The 17,529-nt window shown below is 52.4% G+C and overlaps 5 protein-coding genes across 5 annotated transcripts; 4 read left to right on the top strand and 1 right to left on the bottom strand.

The window, feature by feature from the left end:
* Window positions 1-1,322: 1,322 nt before the first annotated feature.
* On the top strand, window positions 1,323-3,470 carry GT037_008405 (acetylcholinesterase precursor; the record flags this gene model as incomplete). Its single annotated transcript, XM_038933452.1, has 1 exon — window positions 1,323-3,470. One exon carries the CDS (start codon window positions 1,323-1,325, stop codon window positions 3,468-3,470), a length of 2,148 nt encoding a protein of 715 aa, XP_038784117.1.
* A 1,649-nt stretch (window positions 3,471-5,119) lies between these two features.
* On the top strand, window positions 5,120-9,175 carry GT037_008404 (lysophospholipase 3 precursor; the record flags this gene model as incomplete). Its single annotated transcript, XM_038933451.1, has 3 exons — window positions 5,120-5,171; window positions 5,222-7,154; window positions 7,438-9,175. The coding sequence occupies 3 exons, from the start codon at window positions 5,120-5,122 to the stop codon at window positions 9,173-9,175; spliced, it is 3,723 nt and encodes a 1,240-aa protein (XP_038784116.1).
* Window positions 9,176-9,742: 567 nt separating this feature from the next.
* On the bottom strand, window positions 9,743-11,435 carry GT037_008403 (uncharacterized protein; the record flags this gene model as incomplete). Its single annotated transcript, XM_038933450.1, has 2 exons — window positions 9,743-11,179; window positions 11,265-11,435. 2 exons carry the CDS (start codon window positions 11,433-11,435, stop codon window positions 9,743-9,745), a joined length of 1,608 nt encoding a protein of 535 aa, XP_038784115.1.
* A 337-nt stretch (window positions 11,436-11,772) lies between these two features.
* GT037_008402 (uncharacterized protein) lies at window positions 11,773-14,990 on the top strand (the record flags this gene model as incomplete). The annotated part of the gene is made up of 3 exons (XM_038933449.1): window positions 11,773-11,867; window positions 11,922-12,137; window positions 12,194-14,990. 3 exons carry the CDS (start codon window positions 11,773-11,775, stop codon window positions 14,988-14,990), a joined length of 3,108 nt encoding a protein of 1,035 aa, XP_038784114.1.
* Window positions 14,991-16,462: 1,472 nt separating this feature from the next.
* GT037_008401 (carbonic anhydrase) lies at window positions 16,463-17,429 on the top strand (the record flags this gene model as incomplete). Its single annotated transcript, XM_038933448.1, has 3 exons — window positions 16,463-16,478; window positions 16,704-17,091; window positions 17,201-17,429. 3 exons carry the CDS (start codon window positions 16,463-16,465, stop codon window positions 17,427-17,429), a joined length of 633 nt encoding a protein of 210 aa, XP_038784113.1.
* Between the last annotated feature and the right edge of the window lie 100 nt (window positions 17,430-17,529).

Raw genomic sequence — 17,529 nt, 5'->3', positions numbered from 1 at the left:
AACCAAAGTAGTGTATGGGCCATGGATATGTATAGTTCCAGATGCTGGGTGGTGCTGTATTTGCACACAACGCGGTCGTAACGCATTGCGCGAAGAGTAAGAGCCTAAGCTGCATCCTGTAGCGACGAAAAAGCTGAGCCGACAGAGAGATCTAGAGAGTGATGTGGCAGAACATGAGGTTCCTATATGCCTCCTTGGGACCCTGACATGCATATGCTGTGCAATGACGCCTGCCAATCTACCTTACCTATCATGACCCACCTCAATGCTTGTCCTTGTATATTACTACGGTTCGGTGCATCGTGCGAGCATGCGCTAGCAACTGATTTGTTAGCCAGAGAAAGTTGCTTCCAGATCCTGACTTTTCGGCGTCTATCCAGAGACTCTTCTACTCATCAGGGTAATAATATGGCCTGTCGTAGTTGGTACTGTGCTCAAGACAGTATGGTACTCGCCAAGATGAAGAGCATTACATTAATCCTCCAATTGGATGACGCCATGCCTGTAGTGTACATTGGGAGCACTGTTTCTGCGATACCGGGCATTTGTGACCTTGGAAGGATTATTGAATAGGAAAACATATGAATGCGAGCATCTTGCAGGTGTAATCGCCATTGTCTTCAGTAAATATGGAGTTGATGGTAATATCTGAAGGATCAACGATGCCAGGTTCGTGAGGGGAATCTGCAGACGATGCCCAACTGGGTTAGCTCTGATTTGCACGTCTTCAACTCCGGGGCCCCATCAAGTTTCCAGCTTCCACTTCTCCGCTCCTCATTTTAAGCCACACTCCGCGAACGGATGTAAACAATCTCCACATTGACCCCTGCACTATCTAGTATCCATGATGCCATCGCCACGAGGACCGCGGGCTACTGCGCATGGTGGCTAAACGGCTAAATTACATCGGAGTCGACCTCGGATGGCAATGCTAAAACCACTGTTGTGATGCCGCGCTTTTAGATATAGTAGAGCTGTGGTGCAAACTATTCGTCGGCTCCAGAGAGCAGCATCGACTGAGGTATAAGGATTTGTCAAAGAGTGCACATAGGACGCACATGTTGTACACAGGCCTTTGCTGCAGGTACCGTGAGTTTTAGCACTCTTTTGTGGATATAGAACCACTGCCGTATTGCACTACACCAGCATTCTGCCAGTGCCCCTGCCTAGCCATCGATCTACCCATCGTTTTCCGGGGAATAGCCCGCTCTCAAATGCTTATTTCCAATAGCCTCATGTGGAGAATAACCGCTTGTGGCTAGCGTTACGGTTGTTCATCTGCAAGAACGACGCCATCCGGGTTACCGGCGCAGTATAAGAAGATGGAAAAGAACGATGATCCTTCATCAGCTGTCGATCAGATCCCTCCAACAAGCTGGACATTCAGGATGACAGTCTTTACCACGTTTGTTGCTGCTGCGGCGGCTGGAATGGTTGCTGTGTCACAGGCATCACCAGTATCGGATTCAACACCAGCCGTCAGTGTGTCAAACGCGAAGTCGTCGTTGACACTCATCTACCAGAACAATCTGAACGGGTCGGACGACAAGAACCACATCGGTGCCATTATCCTCGACCCAGTCACTCAAGCCAACGCAGCTGCAGCTTGCGCCTCTCTCAATGAGAAGCTGATCTCCAAGGCTACGCTTCAGAAGTATCAGGCAGACTTCAACGACGCTCTTTCCTACCAAGATTACGCCAGGTACACGGATGCCGAGCGAGGGTACTACATCGATAGCGGTGTGGTATCAGTTGGCAACCGAGTAAGCTACTCATCCTCCTCGGCATCTCATAAGCAATTGCCAGTCTTGTGCACCCAATCGGCAAACAACGGGTCGTCGAGTGCTGGGCCTGTCGACGGCAGCACTATCTCAGTAGCATCCGGCGGAAATACTTTTGTCGGTTATCGCAACCAGAAGTCCTTCAGGTTCCTTGGCATCCCGTATGCCGATACACCTACACGTTTCCAATACTCGTCGCTTTACTCCAAAAAGGGGCAGACGATACAAGCTACCAAGTACGGCTCGCAATGTGCTCAGGGTGGTGGTGGAAGCGAGGACTGTCTTTTCCTGAACATCCAAACACCATACATCCCCAAGGCGGGATCGAAAAAGCAACTCCGACCCGTCTTATTCTGGATCCATGGTGGCGGCTTTACAGGAGGAAGCGGTGCTGACGCACTCTCTGATGGAGGAAACCTTGCAAGCAAGGAAGACCTCGTCGTTGTCAACATCAACTACCGTCTTTCAACTCTTGGCTTCCTGGCCATTCCTGGAACGGACATCAAAGGCAACTTCGGCATTTCTGACCAGATCACAGCACTGGACTGGACCATCGCAAACATTGCTGCCTTTGGTGGTGACCCAAAGAAGATTACCATTGCTGGAGAGTCTGCTGGAGCTGGCTCAGTCCGTACACTACTGGGATCTCCCGAAGCTATCGGGAAGTACCAAGGCGCGATTGCCATGTCTAATCTTGGAGGAGGTGTGACCCTTGGTTTGGACGGCGACTATGGAACAACATACTCGACCTATTACACGATCAATCAGAGCTACACTGTCGCCGGACCTCAGATATTTGCTGCTGCCGGCTGCAACGGCACTGATGTGTCAGGTCAGATTGCTTGTCTCGATAAAGTTCCCGCTGCACAGCTAGTTGGCTTCAACACTGTTGCTCGTTATGTTGTCCAAGACGGTACCTACGTAAACACGCCCAATCTCATCCTCTCCACCCGCAACGCCAGCACTGCGCATATCCCTGTTATTTTTGGTATCATCGTCAATGACGGTGCTTCCTTCTCCACATATCCCAAGAGCCCCATCTCAAACCACTCTCAAGGTTTACAAGAAGCGCTTGGTATCAACAGCACGTGGGCAGAGCGTATTATCCAGTCGGGTCTTTTCCCCTTGACTAACACCGGTAATCTGACACTCGACTCATTCAACGTCTCCCAGCGGGTTGCCACAGACAAGACGTTCCGTTGCGTCGATCAATCCACTGTTTATTCTGGAGTGCAATCGCATGCCTTCCAGAAAGCATACTACTATCAGTTCCAACGCTCCATTGATGGCTACGATCCCAACAACCTAGGTGGGCCTGCCAATGATGATCCCAAGAACCCCTACTTCCGTTTCCATGGTGCAGATATGCCTTGGCTGTTTGGCACTTTGAACCGTATTCGCGACCCAGAGGATCTGTGGAGTGCTCAGCTCGTCACCAGCTACTTCGCTGCTTTCATTAGGGGCGGCGATCCGAACCCTAGTCTCAAGTATCTCGACGTAAGAGGATACGACAAGGTGATCGAGGGTGTGAAGAAGTACGGACAGTGGGGACAGGTAGATGCAACAAGAAAGACAGGTGACGAGATCAGATTATTGGACTGGCCTAGTAAGAGTGCCGGCTTCCAAGATGTGGAGCAATGTGACTGGCTAGGATACCCTCTAGACTACTACCTAAAGGGTGGTATCTGAGTTGTGTAAATGAGTTTGGAATGAGTAGTTAGCTCGAATACATAAACCCATCTTGGTAATGCTTTGTGTGTTCGAGACATGGATGCAATGGGATAAAGTCACCTTCTCTAGAAATTGACCAAGGCATCTTGGCGGCACACACTGTCCCTGCAGCTGCTGAGATCAGGATCTAGCAATGAAAGCCACTGAAATCCACCATATATGAAACTTAAAGAGCGCTATTGCATATGACATAATGAGACGGATGGTCGGAGGACGAAGAAATGGAGAACACAGAGACCGACATGCGATAACGGAGGGCAAGTCCAGGAGTTGTATGATCCTGGCTGTGAAACTGTATTCTTCGTCCAGTTGGGTATGCAAGTACGCACGAATCAAGATCCATTTCACACTGGCCTTGACCGAGTAAGTTTAAGTTGGTGTCCGGTAGCGGATCTTCAGCCACCCGTTACCAGCTCATGGGGGCTGTGGGATAAACGATGGCGAATGAACTAAGTAATATAGTGTGCGGATAGTCGGACGAGGAGCGGACTTGTAAGGCGGAAATAGTGCATTCAACATCGTAGGATGAAATTGCTGTGGAGGCGATCCGGAAGGAAGCCGCGGACCACGATTGCCGAAAAAGTACTCTCGTACCTCGTATATGGTTACGCTCTGTCAACACACACTGCGGGCCACGTCAACACAGCTATCTCCATACATCCATCGGCTAGCACAATACGCTATCATATTCTGTCTAGTAGCGCGCACCGCCGCAACGTTATGCGTCTCCCGCTGATCGTCATGGCGGAGTTCGGAAGCTCGGAACAGAACTACTTGCGAAGCTACCTGCGCCTGGCGCACACGCTTTGTTGAAGAAATGAAGGGCCTAAGGGTAACGTCTAACGTCCCGATCAATCATATCGAACCCTGGTGGGCTGCCTAACAACGACGACGCGACGCGCTTTGCACAGCGATACATGCGATCGATGCCAGGGCGACGATGACGACATTTTCGAGCGCATAACAACAAGGCAACGATAGGGTTGCTTTGCGCCAAACACTGGTTTCCAGATCTCAAACATGAAGAAAGTAACACACTCAATGCCAGAACGACAGGGTCCGTATCAAGGTTCTTTTTCGTATACCCCTCGTTCTCGTTTCCGCTACGGCATGTTGCCGAGTGCCGAAGCCGTATTGTTTTGAAATGAGCTCCAACCACTCACAGGAGATGACGCGCCACAATGGTGCCCTGAGCGCTGAGATGAGAACTAAGCATAAAGACGGTGTGACATGTGCTACAAACGAATAAGCACTGTGGATGGTCGCTGATGGCTCAAGACAATGTGGCTCACGCGAGCACACGACACCGCATCGTAAGCCAGACAGCCCAAAACGTCGATACAAAAGGCAGGACTAAAAATAAAGTTTGGATCGTCAGGGCCTTCAGCCACGACAAGTGGCACGCCTAGTGGCACGCCTATGAGGTCAGATCCTCCTAGCTCTTCCGGGCGTTTGGTGCGAAGCATAGCCGCCTGTGGGTCATTCCGCAGCCTCCCGTCAGCATTGATCCCATCATTTAACATTGCCATGTTTCCGCATTTGTTGGCGATTCATTTCGCGCCTTTCCAGCCCTCTTACACTTTCTTTCCTTGCATCCATTCGTTAGGATGAAGTATACGTCTGTTCTGTCTGCTTCGGCATTGACTAGCTTAGCGAGCTGTAAGTGATGCGCCTCGGGTTCCTGCAGGGACAAGTCTGACCCAGGACAGCATCCGCCCTTGTACCTCGAGAAGCCAGAGTCGTCCCGCCCAATGCACTAGATACATGGAAGCGTGCCTCGCCGCAGGCACCCGATGGCTATGCGCCAGCCGAAGTTGATTGCCCGTCTACGCGCCCAAGTATTCGATCCGCCGACAAGCTTTCTCAGCGCGAGACAGACTGGCTCCAAAAGAGAAGGCCAAACACAGTGCAGCCTATGCGCGAGTTTCTGGAACGGGTCAACATTGAGGGCTTCGACGTTGGACAATATATCAGCAACCACCAGGACAACACCACCGCCTTACCGAACATTGCGATCTCGTTTTCTGGTGGAGGATACCGAGCCCTTTTGAACGGTGCAGGTGCTCTGGCAGCGTTAGATAGCCGGACAAACAACTCGACAGGTTCGGGACATTTGGGAGGAATATTGCAGGCAGCCACCTATGTTTCGGCGCTATCTGGTGGAGGCTGGATGCTCGGCAGCATCTACGCCAACAACTTTACCTCAGTTGAGTCCATTATCAACAAAGGCGAGGACTCGTCGATTTGGCAATTCCAGAACTCGCTGTTCAAAGGCCCCCCTACGGAAGGAATCCAACTACTTTCGACTGCGCAGTACTTTGAGAACCTGGTCAGCACGACTAGGGCCAAGGCGGACTCAACTGCCGGTGACTTCAACACGTCGATCACGGATGTTTATGGTCGCGGTCTCTCTTTCCAGCTCATCAACGCCAGTGACGGAGCCCCAGCCTACACCTTCTCGTCCATTGCGGATGACCAAGACTTCTCAACCGGAAATGCACCAATGCCTATTCTTGTGGCGGACGAGCGTTCGCCTGGAGACCTGATTGTCTCCCTGAATGCTACCAACTTCGAGTTCAACCCTTTCGAAATGGGTTCCTTTGACCCTACGACCTACGGCTTTGCTCCACTGAAGTACATTGGTTCCAACTTCAGCGAGGGTTCGCTGGCCCAAGACCAGGGCTGCGTTGCTGGATTTGACAACCTAGGCTTTGTTATGGGAACTAGCAGTTCCTTGTTCAACCAGATTTTCCTTCAACTCAATTCCTTCCAGAACATTCCCGAGATTCTTTTGAATTTTGTTTCAGACATCCTCCAGGGTATCGGCGAGGATGGTGACGATATCGCCGACTATTCACCCAACCCTTTCTACCACTACCACAACGAGACGAACCCCAGTGCTGATAGGGAGCGTCTGACTCTCGTTGACGGTGGCGAGGATGGCCAGAACATCCCCTTCAACCCGGTCATTCAGCCGATCCGCCAGGTCGACGTCATCTTTGCCGTTGACTCTTCTGCTGACACTGTCGACGCGGACGACCCATCGCAGAACTGGCCTAACGGCACTTCTCTAGTAGCAACGTATGAGCGTGCAAGCGGAAGCCTCATGAACAGGACGTCGTTCCCCTACATCCCTGGCCAGGATACGTTTGTTGCTCTGGGCATGAACAGCCGCCCAGCATTCTTCGGTTGCAACAGCAGCAACGTTACCACTGGTGACAACATTCCTCCTCTGGTTGTTTACCTTCCCAACGCTCCTTATGTCTTCTGGTCCAACCAGTCGACTTTCGGCAAGCTCGACTACACCATCGACGAGCGCAACGGCATGATCGAGAACGGTTATGATGTCATCACCCAGGGCAACTCGACGCGTGAGGGTGCTTCGAACTGGCCGACTTGCGTCGGATGCGCTATCCTCTCTAGGAGTTTGGAGCGTAACGGCGAGGCTATCCCACAAGTGTGCCAGCAGTGCTTTACTGATTACTGCTGGAACGGTACCACGGTTGACAGGGCGCAGAACTACACCCCTTCGATGATCCTTAGTCAGCTTGCCGCTACCGACAAGGACAGCGGTGTCGGAAAGTTCGTACCCAACGTACTCGGCCTTGCGATGGTAGCAGCCGTGTCGGGATTCCTGATGATGTGATTTATATTCTAGTTTTTTTTTTCGACATAGGGATTGGATTCGGCGCGGGTACAAAATGATACCACCTCTCATTTGTAAATAGTAATCAAACCATTACACGTACGATGATCTTTCGACTGCTCCTCGCCTATCAGATGTGTTGCATTAGCATACCATGCATTGCGGCTCTTTAGTTCCCTGTCCCTGGACCCCTGCGCGACCGAGGCGTGTGCCCCGCCGTCAAAAAAAGTGACGACCCCGCCACGCCTCATGCACGCAACCAGCCCACAAACGATCAAGATACACAATGGCTGTCCCTTCCCTTGAGACCGCGCCCGTACTCTCTACGCCCGATACGCACATCTTCGAAGACCCTACACCCGCGGTAGACACGTCCAGTCTCCCCAGACTTTCAGATGAGCAGATTACGCTCACGTATGAAATCGAGCGGACGGTCAGGGAGATACGGGAGGGACGATGGAAGAGGATCGCGCTGCAGTTCCCCGATCACATGCTCACGGATGCACCGAGAGTATATGAGCAGCTGAGTCGGGGGTTGAGCAAGGAGAGGATGGCGCAGAATGGAAAGCAAGAAACAAATGGACCTGTAAATGGTGCGACTGTAGCAGAAGATCTCAGCACAGACATGGGCAAGACTTCGATAGCTGAGCAAGAGAGTAGCCAGGAGAGTCTGTTCATACTCGGCGACACGTCGTACGGTGCGTGCTGTGTCGACGAGGTTGCTGCAGAGCACGTTGATGCGGACGTTGTGGTACACTACGGTCGCTCATGTCTGTCGCCTCCTTCAAAGCTACCGGTCGTATACGTGTTTACGGAACGACCGCTGGATCTCGATCCGGTAGTTGCGACGTTCAAAGAGACATACCCGGATAAGGAGGCAAAGATCATACTCATGGCCGACATACCGTACTCACACCACGTCCCTACCCTCTACAAACGCTTATGCGACGACGGCTACACGAATCTGCACGCTACTGAAATCGTCCACAACCCTTCCTCGCCGCTCCCAAACCGAACAGCACCACTCGGAACGTCAGAAACAGACGAAGCCCTCCACGACTATGCGCTATTCCACATCTCCGACCCACCAACCTCACTTCTTCTCACCCTCTCCTCGCGCGTCGCCTCGATACACATCTATCCCACCGAAAGCACCTCTTCCGTGGCACCCACCGCTTCGCTCACGAATACCGCGATGGCCCTCCGCCGCCGCTACGCCCTCCTCACTTCTCTCTCCACGACCCCCATCTTCGGCATCCTGATAAATACCCTCTCCGTAAAGAACTACATGCACATCCTCTCGCACGTGCAACGGCAAATAACTGCGGCAGGCAAGAAATACTACACGTTCGTCGTAGGTAAAGTCAATGCGGCCAAGGTAGCCAACTTCAGTGAAGTGGGCGGCTGGGTTGTAATCGGCTGCTGGGAGAGTAGTTTGATTGAGAGCAGAGAGTTCTGGCGGCCGATGATAACGCCGTGGGAACTCAAGGTGGCGTTGCAAGGTGATGAAGAGAGGGTGTGGACGGGGGCCTGGGAGGGCGATTTCCAAAAGGTACTTGATGAAGAGGTCAAGGATGAGGGGAACAAGGCCGATGGTAGTGTAGAGGGAACGGGTATTGGGCAGGAGCAGGAAGAAGACGCAAATGCGAATGGAGATTACGATTCTGAAGAGGAGTCTGCGCCTCCTGAGTTTGATCTCAGAACTGGTCGTTATGTGTCTCATGCGAGACCCATGCGCTCGACCGCCACTCCGAAGGCTGTCAATGGTAACGCGGCGTCGTCTGGTTCGGCATTGATCAAACGAGCGAATGGCGATATCGCAGCAGTGGGAGGTGTGGCTTCACCGGGCGCTGAGTACCTGCGCTCAAACAGGACGTGGCAGGGTCTGGGCACCGACTATCGAGACACCGAAGATGAAGAAAATGGTACTGGTAGTGCGAGAGCGGCTAAGATGGAAGAGGGTAGAAGTGGGATTGCAAAAGGTTATGTTGTTGGTGAACAAGGAAGTAGGCACTGAAGTTGAAGTAGCAGAGCCACGATGCTGCTCGTTCATCCTTCTCGGTACTATGATTGATCGAGTGTAACTCAACGCCCTATTTGTAGTTTATCAAAAGATATTCAGGCAAAAGAGGCCAAAAGTTTATGCCGCTGTCACGCTATCGTGTGAATCTCAGTCACCGAAAGAGCCTCCGCCAGTGCATGATTAGTTCATGTTATGGTCTATGGCATGAATCTCGGCGTCAGACTCTTTGCTTTGTTAAAAAAAAGAACCTGGGGTATCTGACTAAAGCCAGACGAATGCTGATGAGAGCGAGACTCGAACTCGCGCCACTTTCGTGACCAGGAATATGTGTTAAGGTAACCTTAACCTGGCGCCATAACCAACTCGGCCATCTCACCATAATAAGGATGTTATTGGTGGATTTCTGTTCTTGGTACTATAGAGCTTTGGACATGTTCATTCTGCTAGGTTAGTGTACTTGAAAATCTTTTCAGTCCGCCTCATGTCCTCTGCCGAAGCTCCAGCGAGGTTGTCCCTACACGTACTTCATTGCAGATACCCGGCTGGTCAAAAGACCTTCCATTACATACCCATTGCGACCCTGGCCCATGCTGTCTCCATGTCTTGAACGAGAGTAAGGAAGTCGTCGCTCTCTAGGTGGCGGAAGACGAACTCATTGAGCACTGCTCTGCGTTCCTCGTCAGACTGCATTGCATACGCTGCCAGACCATCGGTCTCGTTTGTTCCACTACGATGGCCAGTGACAGACGTAGGTGGTGTAATGGGAGCAGTCTGAGATAAAGTATGGTGAGTATTCTGAGCAGCATTGCTGAGTGTACCGAGCGGAGTTGGTAGAGTAGTCGAGCTCAACTTTTTGAATGACAGCGGAGAAGACACGGGAGACGAGGTCAAAGGCGACCGATTCTCGACACCTTCGTGCGGAGACGTCTTCGCGCGCAGAGGACTAAAGTGATCTTGGTTTGGTGTACGAGGAGGCTGCTGCATTGCTTGGTCTCCACTTACGGTCTTGCTGACAACAGTTGGCTGAGGTAAGGGGGGAAGTTCAATCTCCTTGCTCATTGCGCTTCGGCTGGAACTGGGTCGGCCACTGGCTGCGCGAGACGGTATAGGAGGCGGTCCCATCGTACCAGTGGACGGTCGCACACTGTCACTGCCCGAGGAGCGAGGTGACGACAGACGGGGAAACGGGAGCTCACGTCTAGGCGGTGGTGTCTCAGCGCTATCGGGACGATTAGCAGTGCCGGGACGGTTGGCACTATCAGGGCGATTGGCGCTGCCAGGGCGGCCGAAGAGCATAGCAGTATCTGGTCGCTCAGTAGACAAATAAGGAGTCCCTTCGACAGCGGACATTTGCTGATCTGATGCAGGCGAGGTGTCAATATGTGAACGCCCCAAGATATCTGAGGTAGCTGAGGTAGGCCGGGCGAACAATACAGGAGGGGCAAGGGGGCCTGATAAGGAGGCTGACATACCCACATCTTCCCTAGCGTAGGCTGGCGTGGCAGATGCTGGACGAGGGCATGTCCCTTCTTGTGGCTGCGAACCTGTATTGGCGGAGGCACTGTGGCTAGTATAGGGACGGCTTGAGATCTCTGCTAGCCGCGATGGAGGACACGATAGTCTGCCTGCGAGAGATCTGCTAGAAGGCTCGTCAGGAGGCGCACTAGCCTTCGGACTCGGTCTGGAGGGTGATGCTTGTGCTGGCGATGGTAAGGAAGCTGTTGGCTTCGACTTGGGCAGGGCTCCCTTCGTTCCACTCATGGAGAGGCCAAGTTGAAGGAGGTAGTTGGATACAGTGTTAAAGTCTTTGTCTGACTTGAACCTCATTTGGACACGCCGGAGCTTGTTGTTGGGCAACTGCCATCGTATGGCCAGCAGGGGGCAGCGTACAATGGCGGTAATGGGGAGCTGGTCGGGTTGTATCTGCACTCCACGTTCTTGATGCAGACAAGTCATATCGTTCCCCTCGTTGATCAGTCTCTCAATCTCGATAGTTTGCTGTGAAAGATCAGTTAGCCAGCACGTCATTTGCAGCAGTTTATCAGCTCGAGTCGGTGAGGCATCGGTTGTGCATGCACCGTACCCGAATCTGCGAGCCTTGAACCACTTTCATAAGCTCGAGGCCATCGCGTGAACCATAGCTGTCGACGACCAGTGTGAGATCCCTCGTCTCTTTTTGCCAGATGAACTGTTGCTCACTGGCGTCGGTGTCCCGGGCCGTTGACAGGGTCGCGAGCGGAAGTGAGAGCATCATGGTTAGTGCTGGTTGTCTGTTAGTCGAGATCAATCAGCTCCATCTAGCGGTGGACGAGCTGTGTCGTGTCGAAGACACTGGCGTAATGCTGGAGGAATGTGAGAGATGGCCTGGGGAAGTTGCAACCGGCCGGGCCAGTCACATGATGTGGCCCGTGCGGGTCAACGCGAGGGACTTGGTGCATTCTGGAGTTCTGGTGTTCGTCCATCCATCATCGCGACCGACGCGCGCCGCGCATTCACAAGCAAATCCACCATTGTGCCAGGCACACAGCTGAAGTCACGCATGTGTCGCGATCCGTTTCCGAGTAGCCCCGAGTAAATGCGACAGCCGCAACATGGCCCCAAACAGACCGGAGGAATCATCCGTCGAGCGCACCCAAGAATATGAAGACTTTCTAAACACTCTGGCCGAATACCACGAAAAGCGCGGGTGGGTTTTCTTGCTTGTGGCACCGCAATGAGCGCATATTGACCCGACGTGTAGCACTGTTCTGGACCGTGAACCCAAGGTCGGGAGCCGACACATTGACCTTTTGCGGCTCTACAAACGCGTCAATGAGGAGGGAGGCTACGATAGGGTTTCAGATACCAAAAACAACAAGCTTGCGTGGCGCAAAATCGCGACCGAGTTCCTTCCCAAGAGCCCCAGCATCACAACCCAGGCCTTTCTGGTGAAGACAGCCTACTACAAGAACCTTGCGTATGTGAATGGTGAAAGAACCCGTTGCGCCTCGCACCTGCTAATGCTTGCTTTAGCGCCTACGAGATATCTACCGTCCACAAGCGCGAACCGCCGCCGCCCGAGATCCTCGAGAACGTATCTGCCAAGGGCGGAGACCTCCTAAACCGAACCGTCGACAACTTCTTCCCACCCAGCAGCCGAGAGGCAGAGCGATTAAGAGGAGACGAAGACTCGGAAGACGAAGACGACGTCGAGAAGACACCAAAAGACGACAAGATGGATGTGGATGACCCTGGTAGCGTTGGTCGGTCGACAAGGTCCCTCCGCCATGCACCGCCGCAGCGCGTACTCTTCCAGCCCGAGTCTTCAACGCGACAGACGCGCCAGTCGACAGGCCATCTGGCCTCGTCGCAAGCAAATGGCTATGGCACCAGTGGAGCAGCCATGACGATCGCGAATTACGAGCCGCGAACCGCCGTACCAGCCACCATGAAGCCCGTCGTTACCCCGTCGAACTCGCTCGATACGTACATACAGTCGCGCAAGAAGTACATCCTCAACAAGAAGAACAGGCCAGTGCCGCTCAAGGGCATGATGCTGCCTGGTACCGGGTTCCCGGGACCCAGCATCTACATTCGTGCTTTGAACGCGCTGCGTTCCAAGGAGCCGGAGGAGGAGGCATACGCGCTACATCACCTGGTCAAGATCTCGCACGAGCGAGGGGACAAGTACCGCTTCGATCAGTTCCCAGGGCTCGCAGAGGCGCTCATTGCCAAGGTCATTGATGTTTCCGCATTGTTCTACGACGTGAACTGGGACATATCCTATGTCGAGGAGGAATTCAGTCAGCCGCAAACACTGAATGGTCTCTCTGGTACCCGCGACCTGCTGCAGCGTATCAAGTCTCTCCGCATGCTCGACATGCAAGACAACCTCCTGCCGGAGCAGTCCGCAAAGGCCCTCAACATGATCAACGAGGCTGCGTTGATCATCAGGAACATGGTGATGCTGAAGGAGAATGCTATTTTCGCTGCCTCCGTGCCAACTATCCAAGACATGATTACCATCGCTCTCAACCTACCACACCACTCTACTATTGTGGAGCTGCAACACTACGCCCTGGAGATCGCCGAGCAGCTGACCAAGTATTGGATATTGGACTCGCAAAGCCCGCTCTACCGCTCTTTGCTGGCCCAAGTCGACTCAGACGACCGTGGCCGCATCATCACATCGTTGAGAGCACTTGCGCGGATAGCAATGAATCTGGAGGCTACCAACAAGCTTTCGGACGTGCCAATCAAGACTCTCAAGTCCATATGCGACTGGCTTTTGGTAGAAGACGAAGACCTCCGCATAGCATGCCTGGACTTCCTCTATCTGTTCACTGGATTCCCTGATAACGTTGAGAAGCTTGTACACGAAGTTGACATTGAAGGCGTGATCAAGCAGCTAGTCCGACTACTACAGTACGGTGCGGTAGCCTACGAGGAACGAAGAAGTACCGCGAAGACTGCGAAGACCTCCGCGCCGCCAGAGAATGCGCCGAAGCTGTCGTCTGCTATCATAGACCATCTAGTGACTCTCGATGAGCCAGAACGGAGTTCACAGTGGCTGAAGACGTGTTTCGAAGAGGACACAACAGGCGAGATCACACAGATCCAGTTGTGGTCAGCATACAACGCCGCCTTCTCGGAGCATATGACGAACAACCCAGCCAACTTCAAAGCGCTTATGCCAGCAAAGGACTTCATCACCAACGTTTCCACGACGTTTGGCGGTGCTTCCGCTCAGGTTTTGACCGTGGGTGGGCAGCCAAAGTATACCATAAGAGGTATACGGCCACGATCCGTACCAGTCGACCCAAGCACCAAGAAGCCGTACATGCGGTGCTGCTGGCATCCGCCGAGCCTGCTCAACGGACATGCCGACTCGAAACATTCGACTGCGAACATCGAGTGCGGCGAGTTCGCTTCCGGTGCGCGCTCCATGTGGGAGCACGTTGTCAGTGTCCATCTCCAAGTTCCTCGCGACCAGGAGACTGGACAGTGGTTGCTCGAGCCCAAGCTAGACATCAAGGACATTATGGAAATCGAGAACGGTTCTGCCACCGCGGCGACGAAATACTACTGTCACTGGGGTGGCTGCACACGATTTTCGCCTGACGGCACAGAATCTGCGTTCGAAGCTGGACAACATGTCAAGACGCATTTGCCTGATACCAGCATCAAGCATGCCATACATGCAAAACACAACCGCACGCCTTCGGAGTCACGGCTCTTGACTTCATCTGCACAAGGACGGCATGAAAATTCCCAGCCTCAATTTGCACAGCCTGCTGGGCTAGGCAGCTTGAGCATGGGCGGACGACACCAAAGTTCGTCGAACAGTTCCGCAAGTAGATATGGCGGAGGTCGAGACGATGCAGCAGGAGCACAAGCAGCACCCAACTTCCGCTACTACAATACCGCAACTGACGATACCAACGACGCCGCTGGTCTTCCTCTGTCCGCCGTTCTTGTTCTTCGTAACCTTGCTCGCCAACTCAACAAGATCCCGCCACCGACTTCTGTCATCGATGTCACTTCTCCATCATCTCCGGTCCACAAGCGGACATTCAGTGCCAGCGAAGGTAGTCCCGAAGCCGCGAGACGAGCCACAGCTGGTGCCAAGAAGCCACGTCTCAGCGATGCGGCGGCGGAGCAAAGACGAGAGAACGAAGAGAAAGAGGAAGAAGAGGCGAAGAACGCGGGATGGGTGCCCCGTATCTTCGCCCCTCTACGAGACCAGATTGCCTTTACGGCCAGTCATAATCTTACTCTGAGGAATTACATTGTTGGGCTACTGAAGGCCGTTGCTGAAGGTGGTGGCTAGATGTAACGTGTTTGCAAGTTACTGTTTTACAGAATGGCGTTGACAAGCCTACAAAAGAGCGCTTGCTTTTTGACTGTACGAGCGATAAGGTGTGTTTGGAGTTTATACATGTACGCAAGGCACTGTACACTTAGATATCTTACTAGTTCTATGACACCGCACGACTCAGGTATGGGTCGGGTTTGTGTATGCTTACTACCTGTTACTTTCAACGAGTCTACGTCTTCAACCTTAGTACCGTCATCTCGTGTCACGACTTACTTGGCGTTTGCGCCCTATTTCGGCGACCGAGATATTTCATATTCTAGCATAAGGATAACTTGTATTTGCACATTTAAAGTGGATCTGATATGGAGTTCAACTTGAATTGCGGCTTTATCACCTAATACCGTACAGAAGGGAAAAGCCGAACATGTATAGAGATAACAACCTTACCTTGCAGCTTATGATAGCTTCTAACAAAAAAAATTTATAAAGAACAATAGTATTATAGATTTCTAGATTTCTAATTAATATCTATATTAATCTTAATACGCTTTATTGTAGTAGGACGAAGTATCCTGCTCTAAGAAGATGTTGAGTTTCTCTCTTTGATGTAGTGTAAGGTCTTTCGACCAGTGAATAACAAATGTCTCAGAGGCGATAAGAGTCCTACAACATTCAAGGGTTGAGTATGTGGCTGACCGGCTTTTGTAATGTGCTGACATTGCCGCCGCTGACCCTCCGTGCATCATGTCCACAGATCCGAAAGGAGCATGACACATTTCAACCCATTCAGAATGACTCTAGCAGATGGATCCAAGAAGGCTAAAGGGTACGCCGAGAGATTTACGGTAGGACAAGACGCGGCGTGAATCGGGCTCTACATAAGGAAACGGCGATTCTGAGCACGACTAAGCCCGTAAAATTGCTTCATAGTGCTTCACTGCATGTAGGCGTTTCTCGGCGGGCTGGGTGTTCTGGCGGCAGATACATGGAGCCCAATCAGTACAGTGTTTGTTCGGAGGAAAGTGAGATGCCGCTGGCCGCTGTAGATGAGAATCCCACACGTTCTGATAGACCTCGTGTGGAGTAAGATTGAACAGGGAGTTTAGTTCGGTACCCGAGTACCGCTCTCTTTTTGCGCATCTTACCCATGCCTGCTCAATTCGGCGCCTTTAGATGGCTCTGACATTTGTGATAGCTGCGATTATAGGCCAGCTGAAAGAGGGGACGCACCCAGATGGTGTCGCATACCGCGAGAGCATTCGCTCATCATACGCTCGCGTGCGACCTGGGTCAGCCGGAGAAGGGGGGTCATACGTCTGCGATAATTGAAGGCAACTTTGGTTCACATCCCGTAGTCAATTCCTTCTCTTGCTCCTTTGTATAAATACCCGCCATAAGAAAACATCGAGAAGGCTCGACATAGATTTCGTGTTAGATATAGAAGGACCCGGGTATAGAGCCGCCAACCGCCTCCACAACTCAAAATGGGAGACTACACCGGTACGTACTTTTTTCATTAAAAACCTCCGTATCTTCCAGAATTCGTATGCGCAACAGAGATACATGCAGAAGAGGCGTCAAGAGCTTTCAAACTCTATGGGTCAACTCAGACTTTATACATGCACACATCTCTGTCGCGTCACCCTAGCGCAGATCAGTCCCTTACGGGCCTTACCAGCATGCGAATCTCACACCACAATCCGCAAACATGACACCACTAATCAGTCCACTTTACCACAGATCCCCTTGACCACATCCTAGCCGGCAACCTCGCCTACCAAAAACGCACTACCGCGCGCAATCCCAACGCCTTCACGCTCCTTGCCCAAGGCCAGGCACCTGAGATTCTGTGGATCGGCTGCGCAGATAGCCGTATCCCAGAAACTACTGTGTGTCACTGCAAACCGGGAGAGATATTTGTCCATCGCAATATCGCGAACACAGTGCATGCGGATGATCTGAATGCTGCTAGTGTAGTCGAATATGCGGTCACACATCTGAAAGTCAACAGAGTCGTGGTATGCGGGCATACAAAATGCGGAGGTGCGAATGCAGCGTTGAGTGATGTGGATTTGGGCACGACGCTGAATACGTGGTTACATCCGGTCCGAGAGTGAGTTTGCCTTCCTTTCTCCTGTAAGCGTGGTTTGAAATGGAGGTAATCGCGCGAACAGGTGTTCGCAGGATCAGGATGCTTGAATGCTACTGACATGGACCCACAGGCTCCGTCGTCAGAACAAAGTCGAATTAGAAGCATTGGCAAATGACGATGCGCGGTCCGCTCGTGTTGCAGAGCTCAACGTGCAGCAGTCTATTGATGTGTTGAAGCAGCATCCTGCTATCAAGAGAGCTATCGCTGAGCGAGGCTTGTCGCTTCACGGTCTCATCTACGACATTGGTGCTGGACAGCTGAAGATCCTGGAGGAGACAAGTCTCCGGTGTCCGACCTAAGGGGGCTTGAGGGCGACCATGTAGATGTCGGCCATATATGGGTTTCTAGATGCAGACTCCGTGTTCACGTCTGCTTTATGTTAGAGCTTGCAGTGGCGGG

The sequence above is a fragment of the Alternaria burnsii genome (genome assembly GCF_013036055.1).
Source record: "Alternaria burnsii strain CBS107.38 chromosome Unknown 753, whole genome shotgun sequence".
Lineage (NCBI taxonomy): Eukaryota > Fungi > Ascomycota > Dothideomycetes > Pleosporales > Pleosporaceae > Alternaria > Alternaria burnsii.
This window is presented reverse-complemented; position numbering and strand designations above follow the sequence as displayed.